Raw genomic sequence first — 22,778 nt, forward strand, 5'->3', positions numbered from 1 at the left:
ATATAATATCTTTTTTTTTAAAAGAAAGGAATCAAGTCTTTCTTATCATTTCATTTTAATAAGAGTTTGCATAATGATTACTTGCATGGTTGCAGTTAATATTGTACCCTAATATTTTATATTGATGACTTTAAAATGCTTTTAAGTGTCATTCTGACCACGGTAATGTATAAGCACCCTTGTTAATGCAGGCCTTTATAAATAATACAGAGTGTCAGACCGTGTGTGCGCGCGCATGTGTTTATTTAGTGTATGCAGTATTTCAAATGGTCTTCACAGTGTTTTTTTTTTTTTAATTATTATTTATATATATATATATATATATATTTAAACAATTGTACAGTATTTACTATTGTACAATGAGAAAGCACAAATCAAGGTTGTAATATTTTCTAAAACGAATTAAAGGTTGCATGCACGTGCTTCAATGACTGTCACGGTGTATTATCGTGTTTTGTGCATAAATCTAAATTCCCTCCACCTATTGTAAAAATGCATAACGAAAATCAAGGTTGTCTTTTTTTTCCATAATTGCAAATGTAAGAGTGCATAATAGTGGTTTGTGTGATTTGAATGGAAAACTAACTCCTTTCAGCCTTTAATGCACAATTTCATTGGTTTTCAACTCAAAAATGAGTTTATTGTCGTATCTGTGGCGCCTCATCGTGCATACAAGCTAACATGTCGTCGAGATTATTATTATTATGCCTTAAAGTAAGTCATGTCAACCAATACATGTAATTCAATACGCACAGTGAACAATGTTGTATTGAAATTGTGTGAGTTTGCATTTTTGTGTGAACGAGCATTGCTCATAAATATGATTTTTTAAAATTATTTTTAATAGTGAATGTTTGCATCAAATAGACATACAATAAGAGGACCTTTCCAAATTATTATAGGTATACCTGCATACTTTAATTGCAACATTTTTGCCTCTACTAACAAACTTGCAAAAGTTGCTCTTAATATTTTAGTCCACCGTGTTGCTCGATAGAATAATGCAAACTTCACTCAGTATATCATTGACATCTACGGGTGTCTTTTATTGGCTGTAGGCCTACTTAATAAACTTCGGTGAAGTTTGCATCTTGACGTGCACAACCACACACGGAGGTGGTGGCGGTAGGGGGTGGTTGACCTTGCGTGAATGTGTACGTGTCATGAACTCTTGCTCCCAAGCACCACGAGGTGGCTGCACTTTCGAGCATTGCGGCTAGATGGCAATGTTTTCTTACATTTCTAGCCTGCATGACAGACTGTGTGTGCCGGCGTGTAAATGAATCATCGCTATGGTCAAGTAAGACATGTTACAGATATTTGCCTCAAAATAGTTAGGGACGTTCTTGTACGTTTTGTGTTGACAACAAATATAAAAATTGTAAAGTGTTTTTAATCATAATTCCAACGAAGTGGAATTTTAGGCATGACAACAGGTGGAATTTTATGTGATAATCAGTTGTTGTTAGTTTTTCAGGGGGAGCAATGATTACATATATTCACAATGATAACTGTCAACTCATAGTCTGAATAAAAACCTTTTTTGATGGATTATTCTCTAAACTTCTTTTTGAGATTAAACAAATCTCGCCCCTCTTGTCCCAACGTCACTCACGCACAATGCCTAAATAAAATTGGCATGCCAGTTTAATCCAAGTGTTGTTGTTGTTGTTGTTGTTGTTTTGTAGTGGTAAGAAAAAATAACTTTCTTAAAGGTGCATCTAGCTGACACAACTGTCGTGATTGTGCGTGATTTACGATTTTAACACATCATTTTGATCTCAGACATTGGATAAATGACTCCCAGCATCACTACCATCATCATCGTCATTTAAGTATGCACGCATGCGTAACAAAGTAGCAGCATAAATCGTAAAAGTTTAACTTATTAGCGAATAAACCACAGGACTAATTTTTATTTAAACTATTTACAACTATTTGTTTCTTGGAAATTTGAGAATTATTGTGTTTTTAGTGGACTTTTTTGGGGGTGTGGGTGGGAGGAGTCTAATACAGAAACTGCTTGAGAAATAAATTAGATAAAATATAGCTAACACTGCATTCATCCCAATTAAAATGGCGAGAGGGACCCTTCCCACACTCATCCATCCATTCATCCATCACAAGGGAGTGAGGAAATAAAAGCCATGAAAAGATATCAAATTCATAAATTATAATTTAATACCAAGAACAAATTTACAGCAGAATGCTCGTTGTACAATAAGCTAACACAAAACAAACAAACAAACGAACGAACAAGAATCGTGTTCAACTATTAGAAACTTTCACACACGCGCGCGCGCACACACACGCTCAGGCATACGCTCACAGGTATCACTTGCAATGAAACCATAATCATGATCATCATTTTAAAAAAAGGATCTATACGTTATCAATACCCTGCAGTCATATATTTTTTATATATTTATATAAAAAAGGTGGGTTCATAATTACAATCATGTATCATTCTCTGGTCCACGTGTATGTGTGAGAAAGAGAGAGTGTGTGTGATCCCGTTTTTCATTATGATTTTTTTAACGTGTGAGTAATTGTGGCCTCTGAACAATTTAACAAAAACTTGCACACAAACACACTCACTAGCTCGCAGGCGCGCACGCACGCACGAAAGCACACACACTCGCGTCCTAGCACCCCTAAAGTCCTGCTCACCCTGTTTTCAGTCCTCATATGATGATGAACTTTCACATATGTCTTTTTTTTAGTGTGCGTGTGTATGTGTGTGTTTAAATACAAGGGATCGTGTGTAGTGAACGCACAGATTATACCTATACAGCTTCCCCCCGCCCTCAATTCATCCCACCCTTCAATAAAAAGAATGAACATTTACATTTATATAGCAAATAGGGTAAAATAGGTTAGCGACCTGTGGCCATGCATTCACAGTCTAAATATACATGAAACCAACAAACGAACAAACGAACAAACAAACAAACAAACAAACAAACGGAAACAACAGAAAAACAAAAGAAAAACAAAATAAAATGTGGTTGTAGTAATAATAATAATAATAATAATCATAGTAATTAATAATAACAATAATAATAATATGTATGTACAGAACTCGTCAGTGCTACTGAGTCCGATACTCGGTTGGAAAGACGAGCGAAAAAGATGGCAACCACAGATTTGCTCTCGGCCACATAAGAGCTGGTAGAAAAGAAACAAGTTGACCTATATTTACAACAATACTGCCTCACATCGGCATGCTTGCACGGCCGATTCACTCATCTTAAGGGTGCACATCAGGGGGGAAACTGACCGTTCCCCCCACCAACACGTTACTGTCGAGAAATCACGTCATGCTTGTCAGGCACTTAATTCTGAGAAAGGGGAGGGTTTGTTTTATTGTTTAGTCATTTAATACTGCTATTAAACACCACATCGGCTTGGCTTTAAAACTTGGATGACCTCCCCCAGGAATCATAATTCATAGATCTAATATTCTAAACTAAAGGAGATTAAGGCTGCCAATTGTTAAACAAATAACACGATATCATTCTTTGTGGCTCATGAGCCTCACTAGTTGGGAACATAAGTGCGCTTGCAAGCATGAAGCTTTTAAGTCTAGAACAACTCCTATTGCTGTGGTTTTAATTCCTCACTTTTTGTTTCTTTTGTTTGTACACATTATTCTCCAAATGAATGAAAAATAACACAACCACCTGTGTACTACACAGACACATATTAAGCCGGTTTGGAACCAGAGAAAAAAATAGAGGAAGTAACACACGCGCACACACACACGCACAACTATACATTTGGACATAGGACACAAGTGAATACAAACAAAATTCCCTTCCTTTTTTTAAACAAACAAAAAAATGCACTTAATACTTAAAATTTCCTCAGTGAAATCCCATGTTTCCTCTTTTTTGTTCCTGTTGTTGCTTTCATTAAAAAAAACAACACTTTTCAGTTCAGTCAGTCAGTAAATTAATGTCCATTCTGGGGGAGTGGAAGGAGGAAGGAATAATCAGTTTTTTGTCCTTCCAATATTCCTTCTGAGCAAAAAGAAGCAGCTAAAATCATTGAATAGTCATCTCCAGCCAACGGCCCCTCCCTCACAACACACACCGCCATCACCACCATCATCATCATCATCATCACCACCACCACAGCCACCACCCTCTCCCCATCTTGTGTCTTCTTTACTGAATGGACATGTAAGGCCAGTTAAAGCTGCTCCCCGACAGCAACATGTCCCTGATGAGCGTTTCAATTGGGGTTTTACCTACCAGGCGGACGAAAAACAACTGTTCAATGACCGACGAGGAGACGGTGCGCAGCGAGGGCAGGCGCAGAAGCAGCTTGCCGAAGCGGGTGGGCTGGTTGGGGTACTGGCTGCGCACGTACTCCTCCAGGGCGCACTGGGACTTTTCCTGTAGGCTCTCCACGTGGGCCACATCCGAGAGGCCGCACGCGTCTGGGGGTGGGGGAGGTGAGGGGGTTGATGGGAGGGGGCAAGAAAGAAAGAAACAAACAAAAAACGCACACCTCAATTTTCAATGCAATATACATGGAATTGATGCTGTGTTGGTGTAGCCAAGGAGGAGAGCAAGGTGCAAAAAGAGGGGGTCTAGGGTTGTTATGGTGGTCTGACCTTTAGGAAAGCCCCCACCCCCTTAACTTCACAGAGAGCCCATCATCACTGTCAAACTGTATCATGAGTTTACCCCTTAAACTTAAAGTGTGTTTATTGTGCTGGATTTACGGCAAGCCATCTGTCATTGTATTTATAGCTTTTATTTTATTTTATTTTTTCACTTCAGGAAATAAAGTAGTGTGTGTTGAAATGTCCATTCATCCGATGCCCAAAGCGCTTATACAGCTCCCAAGGCATTAAAAAAAAGAATATATGTGCAACAAATGCTTTCCTTGTTTATTTTTATTTATTTTATTTTATTTCACCTTTTATATCAGTTGCTGACGATATATTTTGATAAAATAAATATAGGCACAACCCACCAGAGATCCTAGTGAGGATAAGCTGCAGAATGTGGATTAATATAGTAATACATATTTTTTTATTTGGGCAACTGACGCATTACCTAGGCTTACATTCAATTGCTATTTCTGTGCGATACATTTACGATTAAAAGTGTATTTTAAGATTTACATCAAATATACTGACGTAATATTAAAAGTTATTATTCTAAAATACATTCCCTAGTTACTTTTACTTTTTTTTTTTTGCATTAAAATTTCTAATGAGTGTGCTAAATATATATTGTTGTATATAATTTATTGTGTAGAATATGTGTCGGATATCAAAATAATTTTATGGTGACTGCATTACGAGTTAATTTAAATATTTTCCGGGGGCAGTATAAATTAGTACCTTTTGTTGTTTTGAGTATAACAAGAACCTACTGGTATATATTTGTGTCATTAAAAAATATATATATTGTGCAAAAAAATACCTATAGGGTTCAATTTTTATTTTTGACATTATTAAAAGACATTATAGTATACATTACAGTACGTATCAGTAACGACAATTTATTGCCATGTATTACGTATACAGAGTATATTTTATTAAATTACAATATTTGTTAAACGTGCAACATATGCATGACTAGTTATTAGTATTTATTTTGGGAGGAACACATTTACCGAATATAAATTAGAAAATAACCTAATTAATTATTACGTGCGGGGATTTTTTGGAGGGGGGTTGGTAATGAAAATTTCCAAGAGAGGAGCATGAGAGCCCCTTGTATATTTGTAAACAGTATTTCTACAGTTTAGATGCCTCATCTCCTCAAATGACAAGACAATAGCATTCAAACTTGACTTTCCCTCCCAAACTATATGTGCAATGTATATAGGATTGTCTCTATTATTTTGGCACACCCTCCCCCCGGTTCGTCTGAGGCCCCCAGCCCCCAACACACATCATTTATATCTGTCACCGGTCCCAAACAAGACGCCGAGTAACAAATGGCAGAGTAGGAAAGCAAGAATGGCGCTATGATCGAGCTGTTTCCGTCTGCTCTTTTCGGCCGACCATGAAGGCAACACCACGGCGTGTCGTTCTCTCACCTGTGGTAAAGAGCACGATGGCCTTGAGGCAGCTGTACTCGGCCGAGTCGACGTGCAGTGCCTTGAGCTTCTCCACCTGCTCCTGGAAGATCCGAATGTGGTCCATGAAGGCCACCACGCGGTCCGCCGACATGGGTGAGGCGTGCAGGCCGGCTGCAGCCAGCAGCGGGGCTACATGCAGCGGCATGGAGCACTGCGCCGCGTTGAGCACGAACAGCTCGCTCCACGTCAGTCGCAGCAGGGCCACCTGGTCGGTTATCTGCAGGTCCGGGAAGAAGGGGATATTCCGGGCCCACTCCACGGCGCTGAAGAGCATGCGCGCCGCCAGTTCGCAAATGTTCTCGATGCCCATGATGTTGTTAGGTTGCATGCACTGGCTGCCGTAGCGGGACGTCGGGTAGGGCTCCGCGCGCAGCAGCAGCGAGATATATCCCGAGAGGTACGAGTGGCAGTGCAGCGGGTCCCCGTTGGTCAGCGCGAACTGGCCGTGGTGCGGCTGCGTGGGCGGCACCCGTCCCCTTTGCACGGCTGCAGTAAAAAGAGAGACTACAGATATTGAAGCCTGAATTCTGCACGTCAAGCACCGGCGACCTTAGCGGCTTGCAAAATGGCAGCATTTAACATACACAGACACAAACGGATACGGCGGCACAAAGCCGTCGCTGCATGTGGAACCCTTAACCCACACTATTGTATTTGCCCATAATACTCTACGCACACTCGGTAAACAAAAGAGCTCGAGTGTGGTGGACGTGCCACGATCGAATCTTTGTATTCTACGTTCGCACATATTCGATATTCAGTTATAGTTGGCTGCTTTGGTTGAAAATATTGGTTAAAAAAAAAAAAAAAAAAAAGGATCCAGCGGAGCTCCCCCGACTCGAGTGCCGGCACAAGGCGGCACCGAGGCACGCTGCTGCCGGCCACATCGCGAGGGAGCACCCGCTGCATCACACACGCAGAAGACCAAGCAATAATGTGAGGTAAACAAAAAGTCCCAATACCTTCCCGTCTCATGCCGACCTTTAGGCATTTTTTGAGGCGGCAGTACTGGCACTGGTTGCGGTGGTGCTGGTCGATGGGACAGTTCCGGTTGGCCCGGCATGTGTAGGTCAGGTTCCGCCGCACGCTGCGCTTGAAGAAGCTCTTGCAACCCTCGCAGGTGAACTGGCCGTAGTGCTTTCCGCTCGACTTGTCCCCGCACACCACGCACTCGATGTGCTGTGGCTGCTTATCGGTCTGCTGCTGCGCGCCCTGTCCACCGCCGGGCGCCGACTGTCCGTTGTTGGGGCCGCCTTGCGCGGGGGTCTGCGGGGCCGGCGGCGCGACCTGCGCGGCCGTCAGACCCAGCTGGCCCGGCTGCGCGTTGCCCAGCGCCAGCCCGCCTTGGGTCTGCGAGGAGAGGGCGCCCTGGGTGTCCGCCACGTCGTCCTGGGAGCCTCTCCACACTACCATTGCCATATCTGCCTCTCAGTCAACGGGGGGGGAAACTTTTTGCTTGGCCGTTTTGTCTCTTTGTTGACCTTTTGGAAGGGGGGTGGGGGGGTCGTCGTTCCACACGCCAACGGGGGAAAATGTCACCACAGCCGAGGCGCCGCGCTCGACGCTCCGCTCCGGGAATGAGTCGACTCGATGACGACGAGGAGGCGGAGGAAGAAGACGACGAGGGGGAGGCTGCTTCTCACCAGCGAGGCCGAGTCAAGGGGGCTCCTACTGCCGGCCATCCAGCACCCCCGTCGGCGGGGAAGGTGGGCCGAGTGCCGGGACGAGAGCGCGCAAGCAGCATGGACCGGCTTGGCTTTTTGGAGGGAGGAAGAGGAGGAGGAGGAGGAGGAGGAAGAGGAGGAGGAAGGAGGGTAGGAAAGGGGGGGCGAGGATGGAGAACACCGGCGCTGTAACGTGGACCAACAAGCTCCGGGTGCGAGTCTGGAATAATTCTCTCCACCGAGAAGGAAAAATTCCGCTTCTTGAGCCAGCAAATGTGATGATTTTCCTAGAATCCTCCTCGTGGTGTCTTCCTTTTTTTCTTCCGTTCGATGAAAAAAAGGATACAAGCGCGGTTCAAGAAAGGCGAATCAAAGTGTGGAGATATGTTAAAAAGGCGGTCGGAGGTTTTGGGCTTAAGAGGAGCACGGCTGGCAGAATGCTTTCTCTCTGATCAGCTCGCTGAGCTTCTCTATATAGTGAACTTTGACACGACTGCTGCAACTTAGCACACGTTGCCATGGCGACGAGCTGCCATATAAGGCAGGCGGAGTGTGTGTAGGACCGCCCTACTCGATCCCTATTGGCTGCTGAGTCGCGGCTGTGCTACTTGGTGACGAGCCAAGACGCGGCTGAGGTCGAGCCAGGGCCGCCGGGTCCTAAAAGAAGACGACTTTCCTGGAAGAAGGGGCGACGAAGGGAGGGGAGTACTTTCTACTCAGCTATTCCGTACATGAAAAATAGGGCTCAAAATGTCTTTGATAACAAAATGAAAGCAATTATCGCCCCGTAGCTTCTTTTTCCCTTCTTTGCAATACAATTTAGGAAATAAAACGAGAAGAGAGGACAATTCTGTACAATGGGACAAACAAAAATGTCAAATTGATTCAAGAGAATGATAAGTCCTTGAAAAACCAATACAATTTTTTTCAAATATTTAAAACTAAAATTTATTCAAAATAAGCGTTTCCCCCCAAATATTCCTTTCCATCCATGACCAAATTTTGCACTTACACTATCAGCTAAAACAATTGATAAAGTAAACAATATATGAAGTTTCACGTCATTCACACATGTCACATAATTTTGAACATAAGAAACATATGTGAATAAATGACTAGATAAATATAACCAAATAACTCATTGCTATAATATTAGTTCACTAATTCACATTCTGGTTTACAAGAAAAATCCAAAAATAAAAAATATGAAAAAATTAAATAAAAATACAAACAATTAAAACACTAAAAAAGAATGTTTTTTAGCCTATCTGCCTTGACATTGACCAGAGAATGACCTATCCTGGGTGTATTCTGCCTATCAATCCAACCAGCCCCAATCAGCGGTACACAAAGTGGAAAAAAAGACGGATGCAAAGAAAAGTGGAGTCACAGTAATCTTCCATTTACACACACAAATTGAAATGTGGACTAACAATATAAAAATACAAAAACTATACTACATCCCCCTATTGCTCAAGAAGTTAAAATGCCAAATTGGGAGTCTTTCAGGTCAAAAATTTGCCTATAAATTGGTCATAACTAATAAAAAAATATTATAAATAATAATAAACAAAAATATAGGTAAAACAGATTAATAGTCACAAGACAAAGAGCTGACACTTTTTAGTAAAAAAAAAAAAATAAAAAAATCAACAAACCTGCTGCTTTAGTAAAAGAATTATATATTCAAAAAAATCTAAATCGGAGTATTAAATGCCTGGCTATGACCTCATTCATGACCACAGGCTGTGACACTTGAACTAAAGCGCTCCGTGTCTGTGGGTGTACGCGTGCGTGTGCGCCATGCATTGTCGTCCAAGCACAGTGTATGGCTGCCCCCCAGCGTATGAAAGTATACTGCATGCACGCTCGTTTCATTGCATGGCGCGAGCGCGCTCGCTGCAACTTGGAGAGTGTTGACGCTCCACAGTCTACACGCTCCCCGCGTTCAGTCGTTCGCTCGCTGCAGCGTCAGAGGAACTCAGCCCAGCCACGATACAGCCTCCCGGCCAACTTGGATTTACTGATTTGATTAATTTTTCAATCGCGTCTCAGCGCTTTTTTACCCGCTCTTAAATTCTTCTAAAAATAATTTTCTGCTTATCAGCGACTTTGTTGCTTTATTTCCAGATTCTGCATCAAGGGAGGCTCTGCAAAGCTTCTATAACTGCCGACTTCGGACGTAGTAGACTCCTTTTGTGGTAAGTTCCCAATTTTTTTTGCAGTAAATTAGCACCGAAACTATACGCCTGCCCTATTAAAAGAAAATAATGAGAGAAATGTTTGAATTAGGTCTAAATAATAATAATAATAATATTAATAAAACGGCTTCATGATTTGCTTATTTTTGCATGCATGCATTATCTATCTCCACCTTAAATTATGATCCAAATTGTGTATGCGAAATCCTTTTTAATTGTGATTGTGTGTTTGTTACGGCAGCACACCTACCAAATGCATACGCTGCTGACTCGTCCGTGGCGGGGTGCATCTTCTCTCCCCTTTCAAATCTTTAATTTTGTCTTGTAGCGGGAGTCAGTCGGGCTTCTTCCCCCACATGCAAAAAAGAGAGACTAATTTTTTTGGAAGGGAAAAAAAAAAAAAAAGAAAAACAAGTAACAACACGTCGTTTATTGCAAAACAGTCATGTCTGAGAGTACAAAAACTTTGCAGAGAGTTCTGAAGAAACTCATTTGGAAATTGCATCAAATCTTTTTCAAATGTTTGTCCAGAATTACGTCGAAGAAGAACAGATACATCCCTAGCGCCTTTTCTCTCCTTCGTGCAAGCTGCAAAAACCTGCTTTGTGTGGGCTGTAACGAGCAGAATGGGAGGGGGTGCTGGTGGGAGGAGGGGGATTGGGTGAGGGGGGGCACCTGTCTGTACAGTCTTGCATGTATGGACAGCATGCATTACGACATACATGATTTCAACGCTTATGGCTCACTTAAGCATGCACAGATACGCACGATAACACAAATGAGCCCGTTTAATTGACTTACTTTTAATATAATATAGTATAATATAATAAACAGTCCAGGATAAGTTGGGGGCAATGAAACACCACTCAGGCGTCATAGATCTGAGGGGGGGGGGGGGGATCAAACCATGACGTGAGTTTGCTGCAAACTACTGTATATACAAGAGTTTAATTTTAAAATTCCAATTAACTGCATGTGATCATAAAATTAATTAAATGATCAAATCGCCTTCCTTGCATTAAAAATAATGTTGCAGTCATTTGATACACCTCGACCCAACCTCATTCATTTATTGTATGTTAATCATTTTATTGTATTTTATTTATTGTATTTTCCTTGCGGGTTGTAACAGTTTATTGTGTGTGATTAGCAGTTTTCTACCTTCAGGCAGCGTGATGAACACACACACACGCGTGCACACACACACGAGCACACACGCATGCTACTACGACATGAAGTCTGCAAACAACAATCGATTAAGACTAGACAGATTTCGCCTTGCACTTCATACTTACCGATTACATATACACACACCACTACACCCCCCACACACAAACACAACATAATGATTTCCCATGCTCGTTTGTTTGTAGAACAAAGTCACGCGCGCGCGCACAGACACGCACGACAGAGATGACGCGTTGATTGGCAGGAGAGCCAATCGATTAATACATAGGAAATGTAATGAGGAAATATAATTAGTAGAAAAAAATAAGCATTATTTAATAGAATGTATTATTACCTAAACTATGGATACACACGAATCTGCTTGAGGTCATCTTAAAAATATATTTAAATCCTATTGATGGTTTGTAATAAATCATAAGCCATCAAAATTGTGAGAATTGCTACAAAGTAAAATTTATGAAAGAAAGAAAATGATGGAGGGTTTGTAGAGTGGGGGGGACGGACTTTAATGTTATCTGTTCACAGATAGCGGACCACTGACCCTGGGGGTCTGCAAAGTTCCCGGCCTGATTAACCTCAGCAGAGCCGCACAGGAGCAAAGGTTAACCGGCCTAATCAACTTCAAGAGTGGGACTGAGTGACATCATCAACGGACACACACGCACATAAACCCACAAAAAGGTAAAGAGATCTGCGCAAATATTCTGTGCATAATATTATAATAATCTTCGTTTTCAATTCAGATTTTTTTTATACCCTCTTTATATTCATCGATTGACATTTTAAATCACAAGTATATTTGACATTGTTTTGTCTGAAATTGTTAAAGTAAATATTTAAAATATAACAAAACGCGAAATATGTTTTGCCACAAACAAATGTAGATAAACTTGGAAGCCTACATTAGAGGGATCTGCCAAGTAATGTAAAATAGTTATGATTATGTATATTCCATCATGGTTTTATGGCACCAAAACCAAAGATAACAGTTTATAACATGCATTTATATTACATATTACTTTTTGACTTTCTAAATAAGCTCAAATATATATTAAGTATAACAAACATCCATCATATTCATAAATTGTGTTGAATAAAGATTTTTAACTTTGTAAAGGCAGACCTATGATATTATAAGTATAGAAAGTTAATGTGTGCAAAAATTAAAGTATCCAAAATTGTGCCCACGGTCATAATAATACACTATATATTTTTTTTTTAAATCACTTACAGTATATAAATATAGCAACATTGATGTTTAGATTCAAAATGGGCATTTTCCTTATTTTATGGCTGTATCTCAAATATAGTTCAAATGTGTGCTTGAGTGTGTTTGTTCATATACAGACCTGTGCACAAAAATAAGCAAAGTCTATGAGTGTGTGTTCTGGATTCATTCATAAAGTTGTGTTCCCTGCTAAATTACTACATTCATGTTAGCCTCAAGAGCCCACATAGCTCAGCGGTCCATTTGCCAATGACGGATGACAGTAGCAATTTGCACAGATAGATATCAATTTGTCTCAATGATCACTCTTTAGGCCAACAGCCAGACTGCTCTTGGTGTTGCTTAGTGGAATCAGCAGCATAAACACTGAATACACATAAGCAAGACAAGTGGAGTGAGAAAGCAAAGCTGCAAGCAGTGGTCACAAGTAATCAATTCACTCTTCAGCTGTCCTAACATGAATGTAGACTTTTGTGACAGCTTTTTCCTTTTATTTCCTAACAGGAAGATATTTGTACTATGTACTGCTTACTTTGAACGAGTGGTTTTCAGTCTACTTCACAGTTACGAAGTTGGGGATTCCAAACTAATTTGTAGTAGTAATGAGTGGGGCTTTCATGCTTATTGGAAAACCCAGAGTTGTTACAGTACATGCTTCTGGTTTGTGATTTTGTCCAGATTATTTTAGTTTTTCATTCCTTGTCTATTCCTTGTCAAATTTGACAGTTGATTGTTTGTGACCTTCAGATTTATACAAATTACAAAGTACTTTGAGTAAATTATTCGCATAAGTGGTAGATTTGTACAAATATGGAGCTATTTTCATGCCATTTTGAGTATTTTATTTAATCATTATTCAGAACCTTGCAATAAAAATAACTCAAAACAAAATCACTGTCTGTCATTTCTGCAAAAGCTACCTCTGTGTGTCCCAATTTGAACACTTTCGAGTAATCGGAAGAGAAAAATGCTTATGCTGTCCTCCATGATGCATAGTTAACATCTTTATAATTTTCTATCTATGACTGATATATATTCCTTCTGTGCGTGTGTGTGTGTGTGTGTGTGTTTGCGCCTGGAAATGAAAGTAACCAGATGGAGGGTACAGAATTTCTTGGTGAGAGAGAGAGAGAAAAAAACTTTCTAGGAGGCCGCGTAGAAACAACAACATGAGGCAAGAAGACCCCCTGGAGGATGTCATGGAATTAAAACACCATTGATCATACAATGAAATGAGCGTTAGATGGATTCAAATGTTGGATCGTATTGCTGCTAAACACCTGATGATGTATTATGACAAGTGTTAGAAGTATAGTTGTCCTGATGATATCTCCCTGCACTGTCCTCACTGGTAACCGTGGTTAAGTTTATATTTTCTTTTTGTCTGTTCTCTCTAAAACCTTGTGTTCTGTTGAATTTCTAATAACTACCCATCATTATAAAAATGCAATCCAATACATTGATCCGTACACTTTCACCACCTTGTAAAAAATGAAGTGTTCAGGCATTTTGAAATTGCCACACTAACAATAGCCAATAATTATAAGATGAACCTACAAAAGATGATGGTCCAACAATAGTCCATATTGTCCAGATGAATGAGCAGGTAAAGAAGTGAAGCAGTAAACAGTAGCAGTAGAGGAGTGGCGCAGAAAGGCGAGCGGCTGACTGGATGATGGTATTATAAACGGGTGTAATGTTCACAACAACAACAGCAGCAGCAGCAGGCAGAGGAATATGTGCCCTCGGGCCAAAGCATGAAAGCGAGGGCGGCCACACATTGTGCTGTGATAGAGCTGACAACACTTGTCTGGCTTGTGATGCAAAGTATCAAGAGGATTTTTTTTCTACATGAGGGGGAAAAAAGAGCTTCAGGCAGATAATGAGCTTGTAGCTTGTTTAGCTATTGTAAGTATGTCACCTATTAAAGTTCTGACTACCTACCCACATGTAAGATGTGATTTATGTCCAAAGTACTTTTCTACTCTAGAATAACACTTGGCTCACAACCATACAAGACACATATGTAGCAGTTGGGCTACTCCACTATGGACCCTCTTTAAAATGCTACACGTTACTCATTCTTAAACTAAATGAATAATCATTTTGAGCGCTTCGCCACACCCTATTTATATGTGTTATTACATATGATTCCCTCATCACCTTGAACATAAAATTTGGTATAAATTTCTACCATTGGTAGACCCACAGAAAAAAGTCCCAGGAAACAGTGGAAAAAAAGACAGGCAGTTGACCATTTAGAGTTGCAGCAGCCATTTCAAGGTGACTGGCCATTTTGATGTATAGTTCACAAACAATTTTGTCCAACAAATTTGCTACCGAGTGTACCACTGCATTTACCAGACATCAGGGTAAAATAATTTCTGAACCGTTTAAGTTTAAGCTATTGCGTGTAGATGTCGAATGGTTGCGAGTCTCAGTAAATCACTTGTGATTCCATTGAGTACTCCAGATTTAATAAAACAAAATAGATCACTGGACAAAACAGTTTGACCTATCAACGTTCATATTTTTGATCCACCAATGAAGTCTTCAATTCTTTTTCCCTGTTCATCAGAAAGTGCTTCAAAGAAAAAGGTGATTGAAATGAAATGAAGAATATTTTTGGTTAGTGATCATTATTTTTGTTTTATGTTCTGGAAAGTACTTTGGTACAGCTGCAGTTGGCATGTTGAGGACGCTTAAAATACATGCAGAATTTTGGATATTAAAAACTGTCTTGGCAGGCAGAGATTGTTGAAACTGCAAAGGAAGTTGTCAACAAGGACATTTTTCTCCAGAGACTGGAAAGGAAATTCCACGGGGAAGGGTTCTGGCAGATTGTGAGCCGTAGGACAAAATCCCAAGACAACAGCTCAAGGCAAACTGAAAGGTCAGCGAGTATCACTTTCACTTGTAAGAAGAAGACTTAAGAAGCATGGCGTGAACAGGTCAAGTGGCCACCAGATAGACTCAGTTAACACGGATGTTCTTGCCTTCCACATGGAGTGACATGAAACATTAAAATAGAAGCTCCACGGAAAGGATGATTCCATTGCTTCTGTTTGTTAGGATCCTAAATACTATTACAATATAGCTAGATGGGCAAAAAAGCATGTGACTCGCTCAGTGTTGTTTTCTTCAACGATGACGATAACGATTTCGTTGATGAGAAAAAGGCGTCTTGGGAGACTAAAACATAATGAGACGAATGCGAGTTTTTGTCTGATGAGACGAAAACTAGATAAAAATTTGTTTCCGCCATAATTTCACAATGTGTGATATTTTCTTATTGTATGTGTAGTTAGCAGTGTTTGGTCATGTCACTCATGTGACGTGCTGGACCCCCACTCACACGCTTGCTCCAGACTTGCCTTTTGTGAAACACGTGTCAGGTGCTGCTTGGTAAGATTTGTTTTCTTATCTTGGCTAAAGAATATGACAAGTTGCTTTAGCCTTTAAAGGTATGTGCTAAGGGATGATCAGACATGATATGTAACTTGTAGCGTTACAATAGCATTCACATTAGCATTTAGCATTGTGAGTGTTGTCTTAAACTCTTGGGAAAAAAGATTACATACAGTTCGTTGCATACAGTTAAATTATTTGATAATATTGTAGTTTTCTTCCTGAGTGTGTATAATTATCACGAAGATGGTGATGTCCTTGTACACTCTACAATTATGTGCTCGTCCGTCAATGTTCATTCTAAATTGTTAGAAAACCTTTATTTTTTAAAGTGCCTGTGACACGAAAAAGCATGTTTATTTCATAATACACGCGGTATTTTATGCCCCTGAATGATATGGGCCACTTGGATGTGTGTGGAAGCGATCGCTATTTTTATTTAGTTTTTTGAATCCCGCGCCTTGAAAATGAGTGACTTCCGGCTTCGGTCTTGCATTGAGGAGGAGGGCACGGTGACGTGTACGGTAGAAGACGTCCTCTTCACGCTACAGTGTACTGTTGTGTATGAGGACGAAGGATTCAGCTGATTTTGCGGATTAATACTTTTATTTTTCGCATCACGCCAGCCAAACGGCTGCAGAAAAATCATTCTGTATGAGGGAGAGGCGTATGCGCCTTTTTGGAGTTTCAAAAGGTTCCCATTTACCGTGGATATTTACTGTGGGACCATTGGACTTTCGAGGAAGTGAGTAAACATCTTGTTTTGTATTATGTCAAATACGAATACAGCGATTACAAAGTAAACACTACAAACTTCCTTTAAATGAAGGACTACTTACGTTTGATCATTGATAGCCATGTAAAAAGCTCTCCTAATGCTCATTAGCAGCAGCACGTTAGCTGCACAACAACTCCAGCCACCCTCCTCCGGGGAACGAACTGTAAATTGCTCTCTGCCGGGCGGTTTGCCGATCCGCAAAGACAATCGACAACCGGGTCGTCATGTCAAATAATCCAGGATAGTTATGTGTGATTTTCCGCTTGGAAGACTTTGAAACATCACTCGGTTCGGGTTAGCATGTCGGCTAGCTGTCACGCCTTCTGGTTTGTTTACATTCTCCGAAGCCGGGGAAGGGAAATGACATATGTCCGATTTAGGTGTCATAAAATATCGTTCGGGAGGTGCGAAAGTAAAGGTGAAGTCGACAGCTTTGAGCATTATGGAGTAATTTTGCCATGTCGTCCTGAATAAATGCATTTTTATTATTTCATATTCCATTCAGCACAAGACTGTTATTTGTCATGACCATGCCATTTATTTAGCAATTGGGGAAAATACTTGGATAAAAAGAATATCCTGTAAAAATATTGAAGTAAAGAGACAGAAACAATGACATTTTGCCGCTCTCTTCGTCGCGTTTTCCTCGTTGTGAATAGTTCCCCCTCGACGGGCTGACTCGTCCTTCTCAAGCCATTTATATAGCTATTGGGGAAAATACTTGGATAAAAAGAATATCCTGTAAAAATATTGGAGTAGAGAGACGGAAACAATGACATTTTGCGGCTCTCTTCGTCGCGTTTTCCTCGTTCTGAATAATTCCCCCTTAATGGGCTGAATAGTAAAACCGATGAGCACAGTCTACCGCAGACGTCAGCCACCTGTTGGGGACGCTAAAGCCCTATAATGGTAGGCGTGGCTAACCGGCAGATTAAAAGACTAATTTCTCGTCATCTGTGCTTTGCTAAATTGTTGTATATAGTCGAATCGTCTCAAAATATGATTCTAATTCACATAATAATGCTATTTAAGACTTTTTTTCTCGTGTCATATGCTCTTTAAATTTATTTGTTCATGGACCAAAACTTTTGAAGTTTACAGATGAAAACATTTTCAGTAACTGTCGACTAAAACAAGATTAAATTTGTCTTTTTTCGTTGACTAAAACTAAATGAATAGCCGAACACATTTTGAAATGGCTAAAATATGACTATGACTTTTCAGTATTTTCGTCCAAAAGACTAGGAACAAGACGAAAATGAATAGGGCTGATAAAAACAACACTGGACTAGATGTTCATATATTGTTGATACACACATGAACAATATTGTTGGTACCGCTCTGTTGATAAAAGAAAAACCAACAGTGGTCACTAAAATTACTTGAAACTTAATAAAATCTGTAAAATTGAAAAAAATCAGCTATTACTTTCAAATTTTCGTTCCACAATATGATTAAAAATAATAATAAAGTAAAAAAAAAAAAAAAAAAAGTAAGCCTGGACAGAAATTATGGTACCTATAACTTTGTTGCATAACCTTTTAAGACAATCACTGCATTCAAAAGATTTCTGTAAGTGAGTGAGACTTCTGCACCAGTCAACAGGTATTTTGGCCTTCTCCTCATGAACAAACTGCTTCACTTGTCGGAGGTTTAATAGTGCGCGCTCCAGATGGCATGTTTTAGCTCCTTCCACAGATGTTCAATAGAATTTTTATATGTGCTCATAGAAAGCCACTTCAGAATAGTCAAACGCTTTTCTCATCATCATTCTTAGGTATTTTTGGCTAAGTTTTGGTTTGTTACACTGTTGAAAGACCCATGACCTGAGCCCGAGGCCAAGCTTTCCTATGACACTAGGCGGCATATTTCTCTGGACAATTCCTTGAAAGTCTTGACATTTCATTGTACCTTGCACAGATTCACGAAAGCATGCATCAGATGCAGCAAAGCAGCCAAAGAACATAACTGAAGGCCGAGTTATACTTCCGCGTCAGACCTGCGCCGTCAAGGAAGACCCGAGTTACGACCCTGCGCCGTAGCCTGGCGCGCGCCTCTCGAATTTTCTAACCTTCGCGTCGCGTAGACGTGTATGACGTGGCGAAAACGGACTGTGATTGGTCCGCTCAGACTGTTGTTTCCGGTTTAGCGCGAAATCACCGCCATTGTAGAATAGAATCAAACATTATTTTCTACACGCAAAAATGGACCAAGCCGACGGGAGTATCATCGAAGAGCAAGTCTCGTCAAGACATTATTGTGATTGCCAAATGGTAAGGTCGGCGATTGAAAAAAAAAAATGGAAGAACCACCAAGACGTGTGTGTTCGGAATCGAGTGGCCACACGAAGCGGTGACCCAGTCAAAAACTGCCAACTTTTTATCACTTTATGTCGCATTTTTGGTTGGTGCACTTCATCATTTATTGTGTACATATGTTTGCTGTGAGTCTGTGACTTATTTACGTGTCACACTTCAAGTATATGAAGAATAAAGCACAGATTTGGTGTCAAAAGAGTTGTTTTGATCTTTAATTTTCAATAACAAGACAGTTCACACACGATACATCATCACTGATTGAGAGTGCCTCGGTGCTTTTTATGATAACGTTAAAATCAAGGCTCCCAATGCAGTTTGGGAAGTTCCATAGACGCCAGAAATCTTCTATGGATTTCCACTGGCTGGTTGTAGGACATGGCAAACAAATCGGGCTGGAGGGCTTTGCAGACCTTGAACGCAGTGCTCAACGCCAGTTTGAAGCTAGCCGCCACAGCTAGCTCTCTCCACCAGAGTCTAAAACTCTCTGTGCGGCATCAAAAGTCGGCCAGACCGCCTCGAAACCGTCTTCTGCGTCACGTCGCCTGCCCCTCAACATTTGTATGTTCAATATTTATTCAGTGTTGATGAGCAGAATATTTACTTTAAAGAGTTCCAGAGGTTTGGCTGTAGACATTTTCGTGCGGGACACTGGAGGGTGCGGGGGACGCGAGCGGCACGGACTCAACAGCATCGTCCGCTGCACTGGTGGTCCCAGTCGTTCTGGTCGGTCCTCCAACGCCTGGCATCCCGAGCGTCCTCCCGGTTGTTCTGCTCGGTCGTCCACCGCCTGGCATCATGGACGTCCATTCGGTTGTCTTCTGCCTGCGGCCCTGCCGTTTGTTCCGTTGAATCAGGTCACGGGTCTTACCAAATGCGCTACTGCCCTCCAGTGGCCATTTTTATTGCTTTAAAATGGATTTTCAGCATTGTGCTTTGGAGCTAAGTTGAATCAGAACCTAGAGATGTCTCTTGTGAAAAAAAGACGTAAAAGACATATAAATACGTCTTTGGGACACTGAAACAATTAAAAATAGAACGTACAGTGCCTTGCAAAAGTATTCGGCCCCCTTGAATCTTGCAACCTTTTGCCACATTTCAGGCTTCAAACATAAAGATATGAAATTTAATTTTTTTGTCAAGAATCAACAACAAGTGGGACACAATCGTGAAGTGGAACAACATTTATTGGATAATTTAAACTTTTTTTAACAAATAAAAAACTGAAAAGTGGGGCGTGCAATATTATTCTGCCCCTTTACTTTCAGTGCAGCAAACTCACTCCAGAAGTTCAGTGAGGATCTCTGAATGATCCAATGTTGTCCTAAATGACCGATGATGATAAATAGAATCCACTTCTGTGTAATCAAGTCTCCGTATAAATGCACCTGCTCTGTGATAGTCTCAGGTTTCTGTTTAAAGTGCAGAGAGCATTATGAAAACCAAGGAACACACCAGGCAGGTCCGAGATACTGTTGTGGAGAAGTTTAAAGCCGGATTTGGATACAAAAAGATTTCCCAAGCTTTAAACATCTCAAGGAGCACTGTGCAAGCCATCATATTGAAATGGAAGGAGCATCAGACCACTGCAAATCTACCAAGACCCGGCCGTCCTTCCAAACTTTCTTCTCAAACAAGGAGAAAACTGATCAGAGATGCAGCCAAGAGGCCCATGATCACTCTGGATGAACTGCAGAGATCTACAGCTGAGGTGGGAGAGTCTGTCCATAGGACAACAATCAGTCGTACACTGCACAAATCTGGCCTTTATGGAAGAGTGGCAAGAAGAAAGCCATTTCTCAAAGATATCCATAAAAAGTCTCCTTTAAAGTTTGCCACAAGCCACCTGGGAGACACACCAAACATGTGGAAGAAGGTGCTCTGGTCAGATGAAACCAAAATTGAACTTTTTGGCCACAATGCAAAACGATATGTTTGGCGTAAAAGCAACACAGCTCATCACCCTGAACACACCATCCCCACTGTCAAACATGGTGGTGGCAGCATCATGGTTTGGGCCTGCTTTTCTTCAGCAGGGACAGGGAAGATGGTTAAAATTGACGGGAAGATGGATGCAGCCAAATACAGGAACATTCTGGAAGAAAACCTGTTGGTATCTGCACAAGACCTGAGACTGGGACGGAGATTTATCTTCCAACAGGACAATGATCCAAAACATAAAGCCAAATTTACAATGGAATGGTTAAAAAATAAACGTATCCAGGTGTTAGAATGGCCAAGTCAAAGTCCAGACCTGAATCCAATCGAGAATCTGTGGAAAGAGCTGAAGACTGCTGTTCACAAACACTCTCCATCCAACCTCACTGAGCTCGAGCTGTTTTGCAAGGAAGAATGGGCAAGAATGTCAGTCTCTCGATATGCAAAACTGATAGAAACATACCCCAAGCGACTTGCAGCTGTAATTGGAGCAAAAGGTGGCGCTACAAAGTATTAACGCAAGGGGGCCTAGTATAATATTGCACGCCCCACTTTTCAGTTTTTTATTTGTTAAAAAAGTTTAAATTATCCAATAAATTTTGTTCCACTTCACGATTGTGTCCCACTTGTTGATTCTTGACAAAAAATTAAAATTTTATATCTTTATGTTTGAAGCCTGAAATGTGGCGAAAGGTTGCAAGGTTCAAGGGGGCCGAATACTTTTGCAAGGCACTGTATTTGTACGTTTTTGGGAGCAATTGAGTTAAGGGGCAGGACACATGCAAATTCCACTATTGTGAACTTTTAATCATGCAATATTGTCATTATCTGGTTATGAATAGTCAGAGAAGTTTTCTGAACCTATACCTTCTCCTATATTTGCGAAATCATCGAATGTCTCCTGTCTGCCAGTGTGGACCTAACCCAAGCTCATCCTGTACTCTGACGTGTGCAGCAATGCTTTCCTCCTGTGTACCACCTCCGCTGCCTGCCTCACCACTCCATCAAGACAACTTTGCATGTAATGCTACAGCTTAGCTAACACTTAGCACTTGCGCAGACTACATGTGTGAGGAAATGTCATGTACTTTATTTATATTTATAAATGCATGTGAGTGAAACTATCAGTTAACACGCTTTTCTTTTAATGAACTGCCTCTAATACTGACTCTAAACTGGAGAACTTCAGTTTGGAGCGGGGGGTGGGGGGGTGGGGGGTTTTAGAGGGACAGCGTTACATTACCAGACAGCCATGATGCAAACACAATAGGAGATACATATACAAATCAACTCAATGGAAAATTGTTACTTGAATATGCTGTTGAATAATACCATATGCCTGGAAAAATAGGCGAGACCCCATATCCCTTGAAGGGCGCTTTCACACTAGCACTGTTTGGTCCTTTTTAAATGGACCAGAGTTCTTTTTCTCAGATTCGTTTTGTAAATGTGAACGCAAATCTGAACACTAGAGCGGACCACACAAATGAACTCTGGTCCACTAAAAAATCGTGGGTCTTGAGCTGCTTTAAGCGCACCCGCCTTCGCTTGTGAGTGCAAGTGGACCAGGGTGTGCTTATGCAGCATTACATGCAGCACACACCACACTCTCTCACCTCCCCTCTTCTACGAGGGTGGTATTTCCGCTTTCTTAATTTGTCCAATCAGTGAGTGTGCCTTTCGTCCACGTCAGGGGTCTGCAAGTCTGGTCCTCGAGAACCGGACTTGCAGATCCCTGGTCCACATGATGACTCGGAAAGTTCGGATGTCGCAGTATGAATTCTGAACTATTTCAGCAAGTCATTTGCAAGTTTTGTTGCCAGGTACCTCTTCGAACGAAACCTGGTCCTCTTGGTCTAATGTGAAAGTGCCCTAAACTGCAAGTGATTTCAATGGCCGTTATGGGTTTTTCTTTCAGAGGGGCAACAGCAATTTTGTCCACATGTGCAGTGG

At 41.0% G+C, this 22,778-nt stretch overlaps 1 protein-coding gene and 1 long non-coding RNA gene across 3 annotated transcripts; one reads left to right on the forward strand and one right to left on the reverse strand.

Moving 5' to 3' along the window:
- Nucleotides 1-64: 64 nt before the first annotated feature.
- nr2f2 (nuclear receptor subfamily 2, group F, member 2) lies at nucleotides 65-8,282 on the reverse strand. Of its 2 annotated transcripts, none has more exons than XM_057837607.1 (3): nucleotides 7,068-8,282; nucleotides 6,064-6,609; nucleotides 65-4,444 (listed from the first exon to the last, which is right to left on the reverse strand). In XM_057837607.1, the coding sequence occupies exons 1-3, from the start codon at nucleotides 7,522-7,524 to the stop codon at nucleotides 4,170-4,172; spliced, it is 1,278 nt and encodes a 425-aa protein (XP_057693590.1). In that variant the 5' UTR covers nucleotides 7,525-8,282; the 3' UTR covers nucleotides 65-4,169. The 2 variants fall into 2 exon arrangements, with proteins under 2 accessions (XP_057693590.1, XP_057693591.1); XM_057837608.1 differs by having other exon boundaries at nucleotides 6,064-6,591; nucleotides 7,068-8,280.
- Nucleotides 8,283-9,699: 1,417 nt separating this feature from the next.
- LOC130915734 (uncharacterized) lies at nucleotides 9,700-15,867 on the forward strand. Its single transcript, XR_009063132.1, has 3 exons — nucleotides 9,700-9,970; nucleotides 11,684-11,839; nucleotides 13,475-15,867. It is a non-coding gene; the product is annotated as an uncharacterized LOC130915734 (long non-coding RNA).
- The last annotated feature ends 6,911 nt before the right edge of the window (nucleotides 15,868-22,778 follow it).

Source organism: Corythoichthys intestinalis, chromosome 5, assembly GCF_030265065.1.
Source record: "Corythoichthys intestinalis isolate RoL2023-P3 chromosome 5, ASM3026506v1, whole genome shotgun sequence".
NCBI classification, from domain to species: domain Eukaryota; kingdom Metazoa; phylum Chordata; class Actinopteri; order Syngnathiformes; family Syngnathidae; genus Corythoichthys; species Corythoichthys intestinalis.